Consider the following 23,322-nt stretch of genomic DNA (forward strand, 5'->3'; position numbering starts at 1 on the left):
TTTAACTCAAGTACATCCTCTTATGTAAGGCATTTTCCAATTGCTCATCCCTTTACAACAAGATATGTGTTCTTTCCCTCTTATAATTTCTTTATGTTATATAGAATCAGATATTTAAACCTGGAAATGACCTCAGAAGCCATCTACTGCAACCTCGTTTTATTTTATTTTATTTTGTGGGGCAATGAGGGTTAAGTGATGTGCCCAGGGTAATACAGCTAGTAAGTGTCAACTGTCTGAGGCCAGATTTGAACTCAAGTCCTCCTGAGTCCGGGGCCAGTGCTTTATCCACTGCACCACCTAGCTGACCCCTGTATATACTTATTACTTATTGATCTGGATATATCATAACTCTTCCTTCTTCCCCTTTAGAATACAAGGTCCTTTAAAGCACTTTTGTTTTTGTATCCCAGGGCCTAGCACAATTCTTTTAGTATAACAGAATCTTTATAATGGTGTGATGAATTGAATATAAACTATTTCCCTGGGGATGAGAGATATTGAGGGAGAATCTGCTATTCTGTCTAATAGTGGGCTGTTGGTAACAACAGTAAACACACACACACACACACACACACACACAAACACACATACAATCTGTTTGGTACTACTGGTGCAAAGCCTTCAAGCTCGACCAAGCTGCATTTTACTAAAGCCAGTTGAACCCTCGGGTTCCCCACTAGTACACAGGTTCAACTGCCAACTACTCCCAGTCCCAGAAGCATTTTATTAGGCTGCATCCATGGTCCTTCTCAAATCACATTTTGATTTCCATATTGTCTCAACCCACAGGGATCCCCTAATCTAAACCCATTCATTTTTTTTTTTAAAAATCAATATCCATTGAGTGCCTTCTATTGCACTAAGTGAAGCATATCGCTAGTAATATCCTCTATTGACAATATAGGGCTACAAAATGTCTATACCCCCTTAAGCCAATCCCACTGATAAATATAAACCTCAAAGAGTTTAAAGTTAGAGAAAGGAGGGAAAGAGGGAGGGAGAGGGAGAGGGAGCTTATCTATACCAGCAAATTCCTTTTGTGGTAGAAGTGAACTGAAAATTATGTAGATACCAGTCATTTGTAGAATGACTAAATTAATTTTGGTACATGAATATGGATTATTTTAGTGTAAAGAAAAATGGAGATGATTAATTCAATGAAAAATGACCCAAAAAATTAATGAACTCATTGTGTGTAAGCAGAACAGGGAAAACAATATACTTAATGACTACAAAAATGTAAATAAAAAAGATTATCAAACCAATGTAGGTCAACTATAATAACTGAACTTGGTCCCCAAGAAGAAATGGGAAAACATAGCTTTTTCCCTTCATTGCAGAGGTGGGATACTATGGACATGGAACATTGAATAATATCGTATTCGCTGTCAGACTTCCTTTAAGTGTTGGTTAGTTTTACTGACTTGATTTTGTTCTTCTTATTATTCTTTTTTACAAGGAAAGGTTCTCTGAGTAGGGTGGGGGAGACAAAAAAATTAAACATTTAAAAAAAATGAAGGGAAATGATTCTTAAATAACCCATGTGTTACATTATTGAACTTAGTGAGAACTGATTTTTCTAAATGTTTTCTAGTTAAAGAATCTCTTTCTTCAAAAACTGAGCATGGACTACTGCAGTGCTTCTCAAAGTTAACCCATAGGGGTCCCAAGACTCTTTCAGAGGGTCCTCAAGTTCAAAAATATTTTCATAATAACAGTAAAATGGTATTTATATATTAAAATATTCCTTTTTTCCAACTACTTATTTGTGTGAGGCCAGATTTTCTTCGACCAAAATAACATATCACAACAGATTGAATACAGAAGTAGATTTGAGAATCAAACTGTCTTCTATTAAGCCACTCATTAAAGAGATTTGCAAAAATAGGTTTTTTAAAAAGTGACATTCTCACTATATTTTTTGTTTTAGAAAATATAGTTATTTTTCATAAAACTATGTTAGTGACACCCAATTGATTTATTGCAATTTTAAAACTTACCAATTTTTATTTCTAATATTGTTGTTCAGTCTTGTCAGACTATATTCTTGACCAATCCCATGGAGATTTTCTTGGCAAAGATATTGGGGTGGTTTGCCATTTCTTTCTCCAATGGATTAAGGCAAACAGATGTTATGTCACTTGTCCATGGTCACACAGCTAGTAAGCATCTGAGGTTGAATTTGAAGTGTTCCTGATTCCAGGTTTAGCACTTTATCCACTGAGCCACCTACCTGTTTCATCTAATAAGTATCAATCAATAGATATAACCCACATAAATACATGGGGTCCTCCATAACATTTAAGAATGTAAAGGGGTCAAGGGCAGCTAGTTGGCACAGCGGATAAAGCAATGGCCCTGAATTCAGGAGGACCTGAGTTCAAATCCAGTCTCAGACTCTTAACACTAGCTGTGTGACCTTGGGCAAGTCACTTAACCCTCACTGTCCCACAGAGGAGGAGGGGGGAATAATGTAAAGGGGTCCTAAGACCAAAATGTTTGGGAACCTTTTGGAAAAATGAATGAGATACTGGATTCCAACCCTGTCTCTGCCATTTAGTAGCTATATGAACCTGAAACATAGTTATCTGAACTCCAGTAATATGAAAACTCTCTACAACAACTAATTAATTCATAGGTTAGTATAATGACCAATATAGATTGGTTTGCTTGTTTGCTTCTTCCCAGACTGATGAGGAAGCTACAGAATAAGTAAACTATGTCCTAGTTTCCCTGACAAGTTAGTAAGACTAAGCCCAGTTCCACCCTGTAGTAAAAGTCTACAATCTTCCTTGTCAACTTGCCTTATTCCTAAATCCCTCTTTAAGGATATTCTAAAATTTTAACCCCTTTGTTGATCCATTTCTCTTCTTTCTCCCTGTGTCAAATTCAGGAGCATCATTGTCTCCGGATTAAGATCTTGGGGGACTGCTACTATTGTGTGTCTGGACTCCCTGAACCTCGTCAGGACCATGCCCACTGCTGTGTTGAAATGGGGCTCAGTATGATCAAGACCATCAGGTAATTTAAACTTTAGTCCTATAGGTGACTGGTGTGCTGCTCACTTATTTCTAGGTAGCATTCATTGTTTTTTTTTATATTTTTAGGTTTTGAGAAATGGGTACTCACATTACCATCCCTCCACCCCCACCAAGTCAACTTATCCTCAGATAACTGTAACACCAATTAAAGAAATCACATTGTATAAATATATACATGGTATCACCTGGGATACATAGGACATAGAATGATAGAGTTGGGGGTTAGATGTCATCTTGTTCTTCCACTGTAAAATGAAGTGTTTGGCTCAGATTATCTAAATTCTCTTCCACTTCTAAAGTCTGATTTATTCAACCGTTTTCTCAGCAGCACCTTGAATGTTATAAATGTGTCTTAAATATTCAAACAAATGTGTTGTCCCGAGAAGAATTTACTTCCCTATGCCTTTCCCACCAATAGTGAATCTCGATCATTTTCTCAATGAGATCAAATGTACCTAGTTCAGTTGGGCATCCAAAGGCTAAGAGCCATATTCTGAAAGGCTCATTTGGTGGATGGTAGCTGATTGTGATACATGAAGGGATTCATTTGAATTCAGCCACATCTTTAAAGCACCTAAGAGGCTGTGTAGACTAGTAGAGAGAGGACTAGAGCTGGACTTAAGAAGACCTTGGTTCAAATCCTTCTCCTGCAATTTATTCGACTTAGGAACAAGCAAATACCTATGACTTATCTACTGAGAAACAGCTGGATTGCCATCTCCCATTGTTAAATGAAGTTGATGAACCAATGAATTCACAGATTCTTGGGATTTTTTCTTCTGGACCTGTGGCATTATTGGTAAAGGCAATTCAGGAAAATCTTTCTTTCAATATAGCAAGACATTTGCTCTTTAATTTATAGTCCTAGAGACTTGCCTGACTTGCATTTTCCTAAGAAACATAAGACCCAGAATTTACTCTCAAGAATATTGCAATCAATCTGATAGGCTATACAGACATATATCAGTAACTGCTACAAAGGAAGAGTAAGTTCCATGCAAAGAAAATGTAAGCAAAAATAATAAAGAGAGAGCACTTGCAGATGGACAGGTCGGAGAAGACTCTATTAAGGAGCAGGCATTTGAGTTTAGCCTTGAAAGAAGCAGCTTTGGAGCAGCTAGGTTGCACAATGGGTAGAGTGTCAGGGCTGAAGTCAAGAAGACATCTTTCTGAATGTAAATCTGCCCTCAGACACTTACTAGCTCTGGGACCCTGGGAAAGTCACTTAACCTCAATTAATTTGCCTCAGTTCCTCATCTGTAAAATGAGCTGGAGAAAGAAATGACAAAGCACTCCAGTATGTTTACCAAGAAAACCCCAAATGGTGTCATGTAGTGTTGGACACAACTGAAATGACTGAACTTGAAAAAAGAAAGCAATTTCAACAGGCAAAAACATAGACCTGAGTCCATTCTAAGCATGGTTAAAGACACACACAAAGGCAGAAAGAGCATCAAAGATAGCAAGAAAACCAATTTGACAAGAACATAAAGTATATAAAAGGAAGAAGTATTGAAAAGGTACATCCCAGCTGTATTATAAAGGGCCACAAATGTAAGGCAAATAAATTTATACTTCATTGGATAGAAAATGGGAAGCTGTTGGAGGCTGTAGAGTAGACTTAGAAAACTAGAGACTTAGAAGGGACCTCAGAGGTCATATAGATCAACCAATTCTAGAAGATTGACATGATCAGAATGATCCTGTAGATCAGTTACTTGGACAATAGCGTGAGTGTTATACTGGAAATAGGGTACCAGTTAAGACACTGTTTAAGTGAAACGATATGAAGGCTTGGTTACAATGACAGCCTTTCTGTGCCTCAAATTCCTATTCTCTGAATCACCTATTTTACAAGGTTTTTATGAGGAATAAATCAGATAAAATTATGATTTACAAATGTTAATGCACTATATAAATAAATGCCTATTATGATTATAATGATAATTACTATTAATGAACAATGGATAGATGGAAAAGATATTGATGAGATAATAATGAAAGGATTTGGTACCTGAATGTTAGGGGACAGGAACTAAAGATGAATCCAAAGTTTCAAGTCTCTATCACTGGAAGGGTGGTGGTGACATCCTCAGGAATAGAGAAGTCAGTCAGTTAGCTGGTATATACTGGTGTATATATATATATATATATATATATATATATATATATATATATATATATATATATATGTGTGTGTGTGTGTGTGTGTGTGTGTGTGTATGTATGTATATATATATATATATATATATATATATACACATACATACATATATTAAACTTTTACTATGTGCCAGACACTGTCCTAAGCATTGAGAAGTCTAAGAAAGCCAGAAATATAGCCCCGGACCTCAAGATGCTCACACTTAATGGGAGAGACAACATGTAAATAATGAGGTATGTCTATTGTTGTTTTGTTGTTCAACCTTCGTTATCAAAGAGAACCAATATCAGGAGGGTGATGTCTTGACTGGAAAGTGAATAGGATTTAAGTGAGGCAAGGCTGTGCAAAGTCATCAGCCTCACTCTCTTCTCCAGTCATTTGAGTCCAGTGCACGACATAGGTCAGGACAACTGGAGATGGCCCCACTGAGGTATGTTTATAGTTTAAATAGAAGTTCTCTGAGACTTACATTCATCCTCTGGAACTTACTAGGATTGAGAAGAGGCCATTATATTTTTAGAAGGAAAATCAGGTAGGAAAGTGAGATCTGTTTTAAGATTGTCTAAAGGTCTTTAGATAGAGGTGGTGGCAGGATGTCCAGTCAGATGTGTCCACCAAGTTTTTTGGTGTAAATCATCTGAGAATATAATCTCAAAAGGAAGGTATTAGCAGCCAGGGTGGAAGAGAGAAAAATATTAGGAAATACTTGTGGCAGAAGATGTGATTTGAACTGAGTCTTAAAGAAAGTCAGGGAAACTAGGAGGCAGAGATGAAGAAGAGAGCACTCTAGCTACCTTAGTGCAAATAGATTGAGCTGGGAGGTAGAGGGTTGTGTGTGAAAACCATCAAGATGGTCACTATGGCTGGATTATATTGTGCATGGAAGGGGAGTGAAGTGTAGGAAGCCTGGAAACATTAGAAGGAATTAAGTTATAAAGGATTTTATATTTGATCCAGTAGGTAATCAGGAAGCACTGGAGTTTATTGAGTAGGGATGGTGACAGTCAGATCTATGCCTTAGGAAAATCATTTTGGCTGCTAAGTGGAGTACAAAGTGGAGCAGAAACAGATTTATAAGGCAGGGAAATGAATTCAAAAGCAAATGCAATAGCCTAGGTGAGGTGTGATGAGGGCCTTTGCTGAAATGAAGGCTCAAGAGTTTGAGAAGAGGTCATTAACCTTTTAGAAGGAAAATCAGGCAAGGGCAGGAAGACTGGGTCCAATTTTAGGAATGTCTAAAGACCTTGAAACAGAAATGTTATCAAGACATCCAAATGGATGTATCCAGCAAGTATTTGGAAATCTGGGTCTAGATCTGTGGGAAAAAAGATAAAGATTAGAGATGTGAATTTAGAAGTCATTTATATAGAAGTGGTCATAGAAGCCATGGGAATGGATGGTTCTGGTAGTGGAGTGTAAAGGGTGGAGAGATTATAAGTGGAGAAAAAAAATGCCATGCATGTTCATTTAATGTTTATTAAGCACCTACTATTTGTAGATCATTGAGCTAGATGTTTTTTCATAATGTTTACAGTCTGGTATAAATATAGGAAACACTGGAAACCATTATATACAATAATAAATGATAAAGGCAGTATAACTATAAAATATAAGTCTTTCTAGGGTCACAGGTAGAAACAGAATACTGCTTTACATATAATAAAGACCTAATAAATATTTGTTGAATTGGAACTTTTTTAAGCACCTAGAGGAATCAGGGTGGAGAGGGTAACTTTTGATTTGGGAGCATTAAAGTATAGGTATGACTTCAACCGATGAAGTGTTACCTACCCCTCATATCCAAATCCATTGCTGAATATTTTTGTCATTTTTACTTTAACAACATATCTCCTGTGTGATCCCTTCCCCACCCACACAATCACCATCCTCCTAGCCCAAGCTCTCATTACCTCTTGCCTGGACTACTAAAATAGCTTTCTACCTGGTATCCCTACCTTATTTTTCCCTACTTCAAGCCATTCTCCACTCAGCTGCCAAAGTGATTTTATTTCAGGTTCTTCATCATATCCCCATGCTTCCACCTTTCCAGTCTTATACCAGCACTAACACACACACACACACACACACACACACACACACACACACACACACACACAAACAAAAACACACTACAATTCAGCTACACTGACATCCTATAGGCATCTCACACTCAACACATCAAAAACAGAACTCATTATCTTTTCCCCAAAACTCTTCCCTCCTCCAAATTTCCCTATTAATGTCAAGGGCATTATCATCTTCCCAGGTACTAGGCTTACTGAGCCCTGGTGCCTGATTATTACCTCCAGAACCACATATATACTCTGTAGTCCAAGCTCTTCATAACCTGTTCTCTTTCTACATTTCCAGTCTTCTTACACCTTACAACCCTCCACATAGTCTACAGTGCAGTTCTGCTGGCCTAATTGCAGTTCCTCAAACATGACACTCCATCTCCCATCTGCATACATTTTCCCTGACTCTCCCCTATGCCTGGAATGGTCTGTTCCATTATTTCCACTACTTGGTTTATTGGCTTCCTTCAAGATTCAGTTTAAATCCTACCTTTTGCAGAAGGCTTTTGATGGTGCCCCCAGTTGCTAAAACTTTGACCTCTCAGATTACTTTTCATCTACTCTCTTTCTCTCTACACACAAACACACAAACACACACACATAAACACAGACATATACACATATGTATGTATACATATATGTATATACACATATACAACTATACAACTATACATATGTAGTTATAACTATATGTTGTCTCCTTCAAGGAGGCCATTACAATAGTCTAGACTGTTGATAGGAAGGTTCTATAATACAGTGATGGCAGTGGGAATAGAAAAGAGAGGATAGTTAAGCAAAATATTGAGATGAATTGGTCATTTCTTGGTGACTGATTCACTATCAGAAGGGAGAGAGAGCAGTCAAAGATAGCTTCAGATTGACAAAGATAAGAGACCCAGTGAATAGCAAGGGCCACTAACAGAAATTATGTAGTCAGAACAATGGACAGAAGATGGAAACGATTTAAGAAAAGATAATTAGTTTAGTTTTGGACACAATGAATCTCTACCAGTGAGACGTCCATATAGAGATGCCCTGTAGATGTCAGTGTGGATATCAGGAGAGAGGTCAAGGATGGATATACTTACTTTAATTCTATTTTGCTAAGACTAAGCTAGATTGGGGGGAGGGGCGGGGGGCGGGGCATGGCAAGGAGGGTTAAGTGAATTGCCCAGGGCCACACAGCTAGTAAGTATCAAGTGTCTGAGGCCAGATTTGAACTCAGATCCTCCTGAATCCAGGGCCAGTGCTTTATCCACTGCACCACCTAGCTGCCCCGTGGATATAACTTACCTAACATCCCTTTCTTATTTCCCCTGATAATATTTCAAGTTCTTTGAAGGTAGGGGTTATGTCTTTGTAAAGCCAGTGCCTAGCAGAGCATCCTGTCCATACTGAACTTTTAATGTTGGTTCATTCAATCTCTTTAAAGCACTGGACAACTTTTTTGTTTCCTTGTTCAGCATGACCATGGGGCTATGCCTGTTTTGAATTGTCCCTCTTCCAATTTGCCAAGCTAAAGAAATGCTTTTTTTTTTCTTTTCTCCCATCTCTTCTTTATGATTCGCCTTTGAGGCCCCACCTCCAACACCTACTCATGATGGTTGGAATCTGTTCCAGAACCAAATGCAGGGTATTTTTCATGCATCTTTATAGCACTGGTATTAATTATAGTGTGGGAAAGAGATCTGCCCCAGTTGTATGTGAAATCACCTGTCACAGAAAGCAGGAAAAAGGCACCATACTAAGCAATAGGCTTCTCACTTTGATCCATTCTCATTAAAAATTGGCCCCCAGACATATGGTTGCCAATCCTGAGTAGAGTCAGACATCTTATTACTGGAGCTTGTGACTAGCTAGCTCAGTTAGTTGAAGCATGGTGCTTATTGAATCATAGGTACTTTTTGGGTAATTGATAAAATATCTTTACCAATGGAGAAACCCCTCAACTATATTCTAACAAGATGTCATCAATCTTCTTGTGTAGCTCCAGTAATAGAAAACTCCCTACTTGAAGAGGCAGCTGATGTCATTCTGATTTTTAGATCTTTGCCTTATATGAAAGCAATTTAAATCTTTGCTACCCATTAGTATTAGTTCTGCCCACTGTAATTATATAAAATAAGTGTAACCTCTCTTCCATGTAGCAAAACTCAATATGTGAAAACAGTTAAGTCTATTCTCCAAACTAAACAACCTCAATTCCTTCAACAATTCCCTAGAAGGCATTTGTTTTTCAGTCTCCAACTATCCTGGTAAGCCTCCTCTAGACAAATGACTAAATTCCCTCCTCTATATAGTGTTCAAAGCAGAGTATAAAATAAAATTCTCATTTAGTCTGGCAACTAGGCAACTAGGTGGCAGAGAAGGTAGAGAACTAAGCTTGAAGACTAGGAGGCCTAAGTTCAAATCTGGTCTCAAATGCTTTTTAGTTGTATAACCATGGACAAATCCCTTTACCTTTATTTGCTTCAATTCCCTGAACTATAAAATGAGGATAATGACATCACCTATCTAATAAAGTTATCTTGAGGATCAAATGAGATGGTATTTTTGTAAAAGCACTTAGGATAGTACCTTATGTCAGTTTCAGAAAGTTAACAAGCACATATGTTTAATAATTTTATTATTCCCCAATTACAAATAAAACATGTTTTAATATTTTTTTTTTAATTTTGAGTTCCAAATGTTTTCTTTCTCTTTTCCCTGACATGGTAAGCAATCTTATATAGGTTATACATGAGCAAATTTGTAAAACATATTTCCACATTAGTCATTTTGTGGGATAAAACATATTAAAAAATAAAAAGAATGAAAAAGAAAATGCTTGAGTCTGAATTCATACTCTTATCAGTTCTTTCTCTAGAGAATTACAGAATTTTTGTCATTTGTGAATTATCTTGGATCATTGTATTGCTGAGAATAGCTAAGTGATTCACAGTTGTTCATCATACATTATTGTTGTTACCATGTATAATGTTCTCTTGGTTCTGATCATTTCACTATGCATCAGTTCATGTAATTCTTTCCAGGTTTTTCTGAAATCATCCTGTAATAGGCATTTATTAAATACTTGCTATTTACTAGACACTATGCAAAGTGCTAAGGATACAAGGAAAGGAAAAAAAATAGTTTTCTGCTCCCACGGAGCTTACAGTCTAATGGGAAAAACAACATGCAAACAACTAAGTACCAATAATTTATACACAGGATAAGTTGGAGATACCCAACAGAGGTAAGGCACTATAGCCTTACTAACTTTGTCTCTTTATTTCACTAAGGGGATCAGGAAAAGGTTCTCATAGGAGGTTGGATTTTAGCTGATTCTCAGAGGAAGACAGGGAGGCCAGGAGATGGAGATGAGGAAGAAGAGAATTCCAGGCACAGGAAACAACCAGTGAAAATGGCTGTAGTCAGGATATGAAATGTGTTGTTTGAATAGCAGCAGGGGGGCCATTATCACTGTATAAAAAATTGTCTAAATGTCTGTGGGGTGGGGTAGAAAAAGTGGTATTAATGTGGAATCGTAACATGCCTCATCACTGTTTCTCAAGAAATGAGCTGTTATTGGACAAACTTTCAATGTATGTAAAAAGGAAGAGAAGCCAGGTTTGTTGTCTTTGTGATCTTGGGCAAGTCATCTCATAATCATTGGACTCAGTTTTCACTTCTATAAAATGAATAGATTGAACTAGATGTCCTCTGAAGTTCCTTACCTATTTAAATCCTATTTACTTTATTAATGAATAAGGTACCTTAAGATTCAATAGGTAGCTAGGTGATACAGTGGATAGAGGGCCAGAACTGGAGTTCAAATCTGGCCACAGGCAAGTCACTTAACCCTGTTTGTCTCAGTTTCCTCATCTGTAAAATGGAGAAGAATATGGCAAAACATTCCAGTATCTTTGCCAAGAAAATCCCAAAAGGGGTCATGAAGAGTAGGACACAACTGAAAAGAACTAAATAACAACAACAAAAAGTCAATAATATCATCATAAGGGAATCTTATAAATCAATAATCATTTTAAGCACCTGCTCTATGCTACATACTGTGCTTGATATGGGAATATATAAACAAAAAGAAATAAACAATCCTTAGTTTCAAGGAGCTTACACTTTAGTGGAAAAAATACAGTTTGAACATTAGGGACTTATATTCATAGGTTAGGGAATATTCACACACACACTCAGACTTGCTAACTCTAAGGAAATTATATTCCTCTGGAAAATACAAGGTAGTCAGAGAATAGAGCATTAATAACCCAGGCAACAAGGTAAGCTTGATATTAGAGAGAGCAACTAGCAAGATGGCCTTGAAGGGGGATAAGACATGCATTCCTGGTAGAGGGTAATAGTTCTATAAATACATAAATATAAGTGGGAGATGGAATGTCAATTTTAGGAAACTGATGACCAAACACTTTGACCATGACTAACCAATCTTGGAGTATTATGGGAAATTGAAATGGACTAAACATTCTATTAGGATTGACCTAGAGAAGTACAATATTGGTGCTTCGGGTCTTCTTTATTTTACCTTCAGGCTTAGTAGTTATCAGAATGGCAGAACCATCATATTTTTTTATGATTGGCAGAACTTTTTCTTGTCTTTTTTGTAGGAGAGTTCAGACCTGTGATTTCATTGATATAGGGAGTTCCCAAGTATGGCAACTGAATGTAGGTAAAATTTTATTTACTGGTTATTTCAATGTATCTTAAATAGCCCAGTTTTTATTTACTTTAAGAAGAGTAGTATTCTCAGAATGTCCAGAGAAATTAATAAAATCCCCCAGTACATTACGTAGATTTAACAAACTGAGGTAAGGACTTGAATAAGGGTCAAACAGGATGTTCAGATAAAGATGGATTATGATTTCAGTCATTGTAAGGAACATCCAAATTGATAAGATATTCATTTGAATCTTTCTTGGAGATTAAACCCCTAGGTGGTGAAAACTGACTTAGGCTATACCCCATTTGAGGAATTTCTCCCATTATTGCAACCAACTAAAGCTAAAAGACCCTTCATGGCTAAGATCATCCTTATAAACTCTTTCAGTTCAGCTTACTTCATGGACCTTCATTTTATACATGAGAGAGTAGCTTATGGAATGGCCACAGTCTTAGTCTATTTCTCTCAGAATTAATAATATCTTCAGCATCACAAACTAGCTCAGATTCTAAAGCAAAATTCTGATACAATATCAACAATCCTTCCAGTGGATAGAAAATTTATCCTGTTTGAATTTATTTTTCTGGAACACCTAGAACTATGTACCCAATTTAGGTTAGCTAATGGCAACAAGCCATTAAAGTTTGTCTCTCAACTCAGAATTTGATAAAGGGACAGGAAAACAATTTTCTCACCACCCCTAGTCTGGCCACATAGCAGGTTTGTTCATTTCTTTGTCTGTTCTTTTAGGTCTTTTAGGTTTGAAAAGTCTTTTAGTGGCTCCCGATTGTCTACCAAATAAAACCCACATTCCTATGCTTGGCATTCAAGGTATTCACAGAATCAGAAAACTTGAGAGTTCAAAAGGGAATACAATGCCTATTTTGGTCCAACATAAATTATTATATTGTAATATGCCAGATACTTGCTGACTACTTGAGACCTGCAGTCTATTCCACTTTTAGACAGCAACAATTAAAAGGAACTTTTTTTCCCTAACATTTAACCTGACCTTTCTTCACTTCATCTTTCTCCCAATGTTCCTGGTTTTTGCCCTGTAAAGACCAACAGAACCAATCTAGGACCTCCTTTACACAATAGCCTTTCTATAATTGAAGACAGTTCTTTTGCCATCAAGGTTCAAATCCTAATGCTTGACACTTATTAATTATGTGACTTTGTACAAGTGACAACCTCTCTAAGGTGTAATGTCATTCATCATTTGTAAAATGAAATTAATATTGATATTATCTGCCTCATGCTTTAGTGAAGAAAGTGCTTTGTGAGTGTTCAAATTCAATAAAAGAATAAGCTGTCATAAGCTTGGAGGATTTGAGGTAAACAGTAGATAGCCATTGAATGATATTTCCAGCAGAAATGAGAACTACCATGGAATAGGAAGACATTGATTAAGTGCTTACTATACCAATCAATGTGATAAGCACCAGGAATACAAATTAAAAAGTGCCCTCAGAGTGCTCACATTCTTTTGGGGGAAAACAACACAAGTAGATTTCAACTGCATGTCAGATGGAAAAGTCCCAAAGTCCTTAATTAATTTTCTTTCAGGTCATTTCCACTAATAAATAATAATAAATAATAATAATAGCAACTATCATTTATACCATGCTTTAAAATTTGCAAAACTTCACAAATATTATCACATTTTATCCCCACAACAACCCTAGGAAGGGAGGTACTGTTATCTTCATTTTGAAAATGAGGAAACTGAGGCATGACACAGTGAAGTGACTTGACCAGGTTTGCACACCTGGTTTTTAAGGTTAGATTTGAACTCAGGTCTTCCTGACTCCAGGTCCAATGTTTTATTCACTGTACCATCTAGCTTCCTCAAAAACCATACAGTTTTTTCATATGAAACAAGGAGTACCAAGGACTTTTTCTTTTTTTTTCAGGGGAGGGGCGGAGGTCTTCATTAGTTATAGCTGTTGAGGAAGATACCACTACCAGAAAAAACATTTCCCAGCTTACTTCTCTACAAGGGCAGGATAATGCTTCCCTACACCAAAACTTCTTGTTTTGTTTGGAGTTTTTGTTTGTCTGTTTATTTGGTTTTTGGTTTTGGGGGGTTTGGGGGGATTTTTGTTTGTTTTTTGCAGGGCAATGAGGGTTAAATGACTTGCCCAGGGTCACACAGCTAGTAAGTGTCAAGTGTCTGAGGCTAGATTTGAACTCAGGTACTCCTGAATCCAGGGTTTATCCACTGTCCCACCTAGCTGCCCCTTTGTTTTGTTTGGTTTGGTTTTTGTTGGTTTTTTGTTGTTTTTTTTTTTTGCCTAGACCAAAACTTCTTAAATTGTGGGTTGCAACCCCATATGGGGTCATGTATCAGAATGTGGAGGTTGCAAAAACAATTGGCAACAGAAAAAGGTTATGCATACCTATTTTATATACCTATATACCCAAGGTTATGTAAAAATTTCTTGGGTGAAAGAGGGTCCCAATGGAAAAAGTTCAAGAAGCCTTGCCCTAGTCAATGACTACAGTGCTCAGACTGATAGCAGGGAAAGTGGTTTGTGAAACACTACTATTTCTAGGACTCTTGGACTCAGAGTCCTAGGTTGCCTTCAACAGGGTCTGAGTGGAAGTGGTAGCTGAGGTGATTTGACCTGCCTGGTACATGCTATCCACTCTAACTGTCTTATTAATTCAACTAGATTGGTTGATCTGCCTTGTTGGTGGCAGTTAGTTATCAGTTATTTTTGGTGGTAGTGGTAATGGTGGACCCTTTCTCCACAAAGACTGTCTCCCCCCTTCCCTTGATAGTTGCAGTGCACAATATAGAAGTCGGGCTGGATGTTTGGGGGGTGGGGGGTACTTCTCTTCTAGAGTGTCAGGCTCAAGATTCTGAACTGGCTCCACTAGAGTCTGAGAGGAGGTGATGGTTGAGTTGGTTAGACTAGCCAATACTTGTCATTTCCTGTATATAACCTGATAAGTTGCCTTTTCAGCCAGGGTGGCTTGGCCACCCCAATTAAGTAAAATAAAACTAGAAATAGAAAACAAAATAAATAAAGCTTTGGAGGGTCTTAAAGTCCTAGATAATGAGATTTTAATGTATTGTATTAGTATGTATATATATGGGCAATATACTCTCCCTGATAGAGAATAGTATGTTCCTACCTGGACCTTAGGAAGATAACTGTAGGCAGGATGATCTTGGCTAAGCCTGAAACTGTCATACTCCATACATAAGGGCTGGAGGTCAAGATTCCAAGTGGCAGAGATGGTAGACCTGGTCAGGAATCCTTGGTAAGGGAGTCAGAATTAAGTAAACATCAAGGTCACCTAGCAAAACACCATTAGAAAAGCTGGAGTACAAGTAATGTGAACATCCTAAAGTTGGTTCTAAAGATTAGGTTTTAACTACTGGAAGATGGTGGAGGAGATGTTGTGACTCCCACAAGCTCCCAATAAACCCCTCCACTCATTCCCAAATACCATTAAAAAAAAAAACAGAGAAACCTAACTCACATAAGAACAGAGTGAGATTATTTTCCAGCCAACGATGGCAACTGGGATCACCTGCAGATCAGGCTGATAGAGGAGCTCAGCACAAGGTCCAGACCCAGCCAGTAACAAACCTTTCCTCTAGCACCTCAGAGTCTTTAGCACCAGTGGTTTCTTCTGACACTAACCTTGCAGACTGGTGAGGGGATTCGGGGGTTGGTTGGGGTGAAATGGCTGCGGTCTCTGCTGGAGTTGGGGCAAAGCGCCCTGGTTCTGAACCAGTGGGCTGACTAGAGTGGTAGCAGCCCAGTGGGGGAGGGGCACAGGCTTCTGACCATAGAGAATCAGATTTCAATAAAACATCTGCACCAATGTTGAGATGACTAGTGCCAAGATAATGGAATGTGATAGATGAGATTTGGCAGATACTCAGGAGCCCACCTGAGTGGATTGCTGGCTGATTTGACTGGATTACTAGTTGACTAGATTTTAAGCACATCTGACTGATACTTGAGAGTACTTAAGAAAGCATGGTTCTCAGAAGCTAAAAAAAACTTTGAACTTCCGGGCCAGTCAACCAACGAACTTGAAGAACCTCCCATTTCTGGGGCGACAGGAAGGAGGAAGGAGAGCCTACGCAGAGAGTTCTGTCTCTTTTGGTTCCTGACTTCACCATGGTGGAGGAGAGAGAGACTCCAGAGGACTTCACAGAGAAATTGAGGAAAGATAGGATTGCCAGGCTGTAGGAATTCTGTTCTCAATCTTTCTCTTTCTATCTTTCAATAAACCCTTAAAAACCTAAACTTGTTTTATCAGTGATTTTAGTCAGTTTCCCCCAAAACTAGCAGTGGACTATAGAAAGCTTTTTGGGGGGTGAAGTAGATCAGAATACACCCTCAGAAGAAGATAATAACAAAGTCAAAGCTCCAACATCCAAAGCTTCCAAGAAAACTATGAAATGGTCTCAGGCCATGGAAGTGCTTAAAAGGGACTTTGAAGAGAAAGTAGGAGAGATAGAAGGAAGATTTGGAGAGATGGAGGAAAGAATGGAAAGAGAAATGAGAGTGATGCAGGAGAGTCATGAGAAAAAAGTGAAGAGCTTGAAAAGCCATATGGGAAAGGATATACAAAAGCTCTCTGAAGAAAATAATTGCCTAAGAATTAGGATTGAACAAATGGAAACTAGTGGCATTATGAGAAACCAAGACACAGTAAAGCAAATCCAAATGAATAAAAAATAGAGGGCAATATGAAATATCTCCTTGGAAAAACAGCTGACCTGGAAAATAGATCCAGGAGAGATAATTTGAAAATCACTGGACTACCTTAAAACCATGACCAAATAAGAGTTTAGGCATCATCTTCCAAGAAATTATCAGGGGGAAAATGCCCTATTATTCTAGAAGCAGAAGGTAAAATAGAAATTGAAAGAATCCACCAATTACCTCCTGAAAGAGATCCCAAAAGGAAAACTTCCAGGAATATTATGGCCAAATTCCAGAGATAGTAGGTTAAGGAGAAAATATTGCAAGCAGCTAGAAAAAAAGAGGAATTCAAATACTATGGAGCTGTAAGGATAAAACAAGATCTATCAGCATCTACATTAAAGGACCAGAGGGCATGGAATATGATATTCCAGAGCGCAAAGGAACTGGGACTACAGACAAAAATCACCTACCCAGCAAAACTGAGTATAATCTTTCAGGGGGAAAATGGGACTTCAATGAAAAAGAGGACTTTCAGGCATTTGTGATGAAAAGACCTGACCTGAATAGAAAATTTGACTTTCAAATATGACCCTGGAGAAGCATGAAAGGGTAAACAGGAAAAAGAAATCATGATATTAAAATATTAAACTGTTTCCATTCCTACATGGGAATGTAACTCATAAGATCTTTCTCAGTATTAGGGCAGCTGAAAGGAATATACTTAAACAGAGGGCACAGGTCTGAACTGAATATGAATGTATGATATCTGTAAATCATTTATTTTTCTTTATCCTTGGGGTTTTTTTTTGTGGGGCAGGCAGGGTGGGGTGGCTTATGTCTGGGGCTGGATTTGGGCTCAGGGCCTCCTGGGTCCAGGGCTGGTGCTTTGTCCACTGTGTCATCTAGGTGACCCATGATAACATCTTCAAAATAAGTTAAGGGGTAAGGGTAGTGCTTTGGAGGAAAGGGAAAGGGAAAGGGAAAGGTGAACTGGGGAAAAGTATCTCACATAAATGAAACAAGAGAAAGCTTATGGAGTGGAGGGGAAGATGGGGAAGGAGCAGGGGAGTGAATGAACCTTACTCTCATCAGAATTGGCTCAAAGAGGGAATAACATACACACTCAAGTGGGTATAGTAATATGTTTTGCCCTGAGGGAAAGTGGGAGGGGAAGGAGATAAGGGGAGAGGTGAAGGAAGGAAGGGCAGATGGGGGAGGGGGGCAATAAAAAGCAAAACACTTTCAAGGAGGGATAGGGTGAAGGAAAATAGAAAATAGAGTAAATATCAAGGGGAGGGAATAAGATGGAGGATAATACAATTAGCAATAGTATCTGTGAAAGAAATGATGAGCAGGATGATATCAGAAGGACACATGAAAAATGCAAACCAACAACAGAAAGAACTGATGGTATCTGAATACAGATTGAAGTATAATAAATATACTATAGGAGATGAGGAGAGAGGGAGGAAGAAAATTTAGAACACAAAGTTTTTTTTTAAATCACTGTGAAAAGTAATGATGAACAGGAGGAGTTTAGAGAAACCTGGAAGGACTTACATGAACTGATGCTGACTGAGAGGAGCAGAACCAGGAGAACATTGTACACAGTAACAACAACATTGTGTGATGAACAACAGTGATAGACTTGGCTCTTTTTAGCAATGCAATGGTCCAAAATAATTTCAAAGAACTTCATGATAGAAGATGTTCTCAACATCCAGAAAAAAGAACTGTGGTTTTTGAATGAAGATTGAACCATACTGTTTCTACTTTGGGGCTGTTTTTCTCTTCTTTTTTGAGGTTTTCCCCTTGTGCTCTGACTCTTCTTTCACAATATGATTAATGCAGAAATATGTTTAATGTGATTACACATATATAACCTATATTAGATTGCTTTCTGTCTTGGGGAGGAGGGAGGGAAGGGAGGGTGGCAGAAAATCCTATGAAAACAAATGTTGAAAAGTTCCTTATATGTAACTGGAAAATAATAAAATACTGAACTATCAAAAAAAAAAAAAGGATTTAACTATTGGAATTTTTTCACCCTCTTTTCCTGTTGTCATTTTAGTTTTTTGACAACCTCTCTCCACATATCTTCCACTAGCGATTGTGTGCCCCCTTGTGGTGATTCATAGTGTAGCAGCCCCTATACAACTCCAGGAACTCCCACTGGCATAGTTAGATTGGGTCCCCAGCGTGGCTTAGTACTCTTCCCTCAGGATTCAAGAGACTGTGGATCCTCTGGCCCTAAAGGACTGTAGCTTTTATCACTGTCATTTGTGAGTCCTCATCAATGTGTTTCCCATTAGTAGCTAGCCAGATTTGAATTGCTTCTGGGCAGAGGTATTTAATGAGAATGAGTAGCAAGCACAGTGGGTAGAAAACATTTTCTGATAACCAGCGTATAGTAGTTTTCCTCTGTATGTACACACAGGATCCCTGGGAAGAGTGGGTGCAAACTTGTCATACAAAGGTGGTAAGGGATAATATAGAAAGCACATTGCTTACTTTAAGTGTTTTTCTTCCTTCATGAAAGGAATTTTTCCTTGGAGAAAGGAATTTTCTCTGTTGGGCTCTGAGAATCAACATCTCTCTAGAGTATATAACCAGCATTCACTCTGCTGTAAAGGGTCACACTCCTTAAAGCAGATTCTTCCCTCAGGCTAGCCTTCTCTATCTATGTCCATATTTGTCTTTAGTATATCTTCACCTTTTTTCCAGCTAAATGAGTACGTGCTATTGGTCTAGTCTCTCTAGTAAAATGATCATGGAAGGTGGGGGGCAGGGGAAGGTGACACTTTCTCTGGGTTCATAACACCTTTGGTACACATTCAAACCTGTGCTACCTCAAGGCAGCTCCAGCCCAGAGTCCTCACTTGACCAAATTTCAGCCTTCTGCTGAAATTCTTTCATCTATTTAAACTCTCCAGAGGTATGATTAGCCCATTTTATTGATCAATTATCTTTTGTGGTTGTTTATCCTTCATCTTTAAGGAGGCCAATGGAATCAAGGCATGAGGTCTTGATTCATGCATCCATTAGATTTGTGAGACAGTTGCACAAAGTCATCAGCCTCACTCTCTTCGAGATTCATTCAAGTCCAATAATAAAACAGAAGTCAAAACAACTGGCAGTGGTCTGGGATATTGTGTCTTCTATATTTGACCAAGCACTAAGTTCTTCATATCACTTACTTCAACTACCTTCATGGAGATTGGAACAAATTGTTCTCATCTGCCCATTTTGCCAGGGAAAGGCTTCGTGTGCTTAGAGTAGACACCCTACCCCCTAACCCAGTTCACTGTAGGGTTTGAGGCCAGTTGGTTACCCTCAACCTTGTTTAGCACATCTGCCAACATGATTTTACCAGAGGTGTGGCCACTTGTTGGAGCCACAGGTGAGAACTGAGTGCCAGTTATACACCAAAGGTGGATAAGTAGCCTTGAAAAGTGTGTGCAAGCCCTCGCATCAGAGGTTCTAGTTTTCCTTCCAATCGTCTATCACCTTCCTGACCCAATTTCAAGAGGTTTGCCTCTGATAAAAAGCTTACATGGCAAGAAATGTGTTTAGATATTTAAAACTTCATGTTCATCACTTTAAATGTAAGTCAAATCTCTAATATTGTACCAATTCCCCTTTAATATGCTTATCAGTGAGCAAAGGAAAGAATATAGGGAGAGTATAGGACAAAGGAAACTCCTATGGCTTCCCTCCTGCAGGAGAACCAAGGTTTAGGAAATCTCAGAAATCTTGAGGGTGATGAAATCAATAGAAACTCATTCAATAGTAATTAGACTTGCCCAAATCAAGGACTGGTTGACTGGCTTAAAAGAAAGTAGCATTTGATGTTGGAGTAGTTGTGTGAAGTTAGCAGTAGTTTACTACTTCCTGGGAAAAGGCCAAGTAAAGCCATAGTATAACTGTGTCTACTAGACTGGGAACTTCATGTTGGTTAAAATAGCATCTTACTGGGGCAGCTAGATGGTGCAGTGGATAGAGCACTGGCCCTGGATTCAGGAGGAACTGAGTTCAAATCCGGCCTCAGACACTTAACATTTACTAGCTGTGTGACCCTGGGCAAGTCACTTAGCCCCAATCGCCTCACCAAAAAAAAAATAGCATCTTACTTACTTTTTCTATCTTTCTATTCTCTATTTCCTATTCTATGTATTATAGGTTCTTAGAACAAATTTTTTCAAAGGCATTCTATTTTAGCTCTTATAAAAGGGGAGCAGCCATTGCTGTGAGTCATAATGTTCTTTAAAATCAAGTCCTGCCAAACTAACCTCATTATTCATATTTTTAACACAATCTTAGACTAGCAGATCTGGAAATGCTATGGAATATAGATATATAAGTATATGAATTTCAGGAAGCATTTTATAAAATTTCTTACAATCACTCCATGAACAAACTACAATGATATAGGCTAAAGATAGGAGAGTTAGTTGAAATTAGAACTGGCTCAATAAACAAAGAAAAGGTGTTAATTAATGGATCAGTGCTAACATGGAAGGAGATCTCCAGAGGAGCCCTAAAAGGCTCTGCCATTGGACTTGTTCTGTTCAATATTTTTATCTATAACCTCAACTAAGTCATAAATGGCACATCTGTATGTCATCCTATGTGTGGCTGATATGAAGGTAGGAGTGATAGATTCAGAATCCAAAGAGTTCTCGATGGGCTGTACCAGTGAAATTGATGAGACAAAATTTGAAGGAGATAAATATAAAATCCTCCTGGGTTCAAAAAACAAACTACACTGTGATAGAATATTGAGCTATGGCTAGAAGTAGAATAGAAAAGCATTTAGAAAGATGTAGAAGTAAGACTTTTGGCTCTTTGTTGGTGTTCAGTTGTTTCATTTGTCTGATTCTTTTCTTTGATACCCCATTTGGAGTTATCTTGGCAAAAACACTGGAGTGCTTTGTCATTTCCTTCTCCAGCTCATTTTACAGATGAGGAAACTGAGGCAAATAGGATTAGGCAATTTACCCAGGATCACACATCTAGTAAGTATCTGAAGCCAGATTTGGACTCAAGAAGATGAGTCTCCCTTACTCCAGGTCCTTCACTCTATCCATGTGCCACATAGCTGACTTAAAAAGTTACACACCCAATAAACCTGGGATTAAGACTCTCATGCTTTACTGAGTGAGTTAGCTGGACATGACTGAACTTTCATCAGTCTGCAAACAATATGAGTCCTGACTATAATATGTTAGCCTCAAATCTAATTAATAAATATATAATGTCTAGACCTGCATATAGTGTTCCTCTGGTATCTCATGGTAACCCTAGATTCTCTAGAAGAGTTATTCCAGTGGAATTCATACTCTGGAAGGTTCTACAAAATTGGAAAGACTTTTAATATACTATCAGTGACAGAATGAACTTGTTACCTGAAGAAAAGCCTAGCTAAGTGTGAGAGTTTTGTGGGGTATATCTCCAGCCATGCAGATGTGCCTCACACCTCTCACTTTAACAAGTGCATACCTACTTACTGTCTAGCTTGTCTCAATCTGCTCTCACACTGGAGGGTCTAGATTCTCAGAGAAGGACCACTAGCACTCATTTATATTCAAATTCTCTCAGATCACTATATTATGAGGGAATGTTTCCTCTACTTACCACTCTAGCTCTTCCAACACCCATGAATTTCTATTTACAAAGACAACCATTCACAATAATGTTACTTTTAGATCTTAAACAGAAGCACTTACTTAACTGTAATTCAAAATAAATAATAATAATATGCATTCATATATTAAAGCAAATTCATGAATTATAAATATGTCATAATTCTTTCATAAACTTGTCACAGTCTCTCACCAATTCACTCAATATCTCTGAGGGAACATGGGTACACATAGAATAAACCTTCCAAGGAGGCCCTTTAGTGAGGAAAAATTATGTGTTCAGAGAAACTCACAAGTCATAAACTTCAGTGTCCTCTTTCAATTTCAGGAATTGTTCATAAAATTGCTCATTAAAAACCTTCATATTTGTAACATCTGTTGAATAGATGCTTCCACTGGTAAATAAAGTTGATCAGTGCTGAGTTTGACTAGCATCTCATTGGGCATGACATTTCAACTGTACTAATTTATCCACTGAGCAACTTGTATAATTCTCTGCTTCCCATCTGTTCTTCTGCTCAGATAGACTTACTCCTCAACAACTGTAGTATAGCTATGATTTTCGGCTTCAAACTTAGCTAATGTAATTCGGAAATCTTTCCTTTCATGTTTCTTCCTCTTCCATCTTTCTGCATTCAGACTCAGAGTCCTCTATGTGAGCAAGTCTACCACAGTTTAGAATTAGTAATCAAATTCTCATTTTCTCTCCATAATCAGATAAATTGCATTTGTCTAAAAATAATAGAACAGTTCTGCTGTCCATAATTCTTCAATATACTACAGCTTGTCTCATTCAAAACTCAGGATCTGCTTTCTCATAACTCTGAATTGGAAAATAAATGTTTCATTCATTACTCCTCTTAGAATTCTGAGCAGATAATTCTACAATTCTCCTTAAAGGGGTGGTACATTATCAAAGTATGGAGAAGGCTATCTCTTGAAAGAGTTCTCTAGGGAATAAGTTCTGTAGTGGCCTATTATTGAAATAATGTCCAAAGTAAGAGAGTTGATAAACTGTTCCTGATTTTGAGTATTATGGTCAGTTC

At 37.9% G+C, this 23,322-nt stretch overlaps 1 protein-coding gene across 2 annotated transcripts in view; it reads left to right on the forward strand.

The window, feature by feature from the left end:
- Positions 1–23,322, forward strand: part of ADCY8 (adenylate cyclase 8) — a 373,977-nt gene that overhangs the window by 162,641 nt on the left and 188,014 nt on the right. For both annotated transcript variants that reach the window (XM_043978000.1, XM_043978001.1), the window contains exon 5: positions 2,897–3,024. In XM_043978000.1, the coding sequence (XP_043833935.1) occupies positions 2,897–3,024 (128 nt within the window). The remainder of the gene's footprint in view (positions 1–2,896; positions 3,025–23,322) is intronic.

Source organism: Dromiciops gliroides, chromosome 1 (assembly GCF_019393635.1).
Source record: "Dromiciops gliroides isolate mDroGli1 chromosome 1, mDroGli1.pri, whole genome shotgun sequence".
NCBI classification, from domain to species: Eukaryota; Metazoa; Chordata; class Mammalia; order Microbiotheria; family Microbiotheriidae; genus Dromiciops; species Dromiciops gliroides.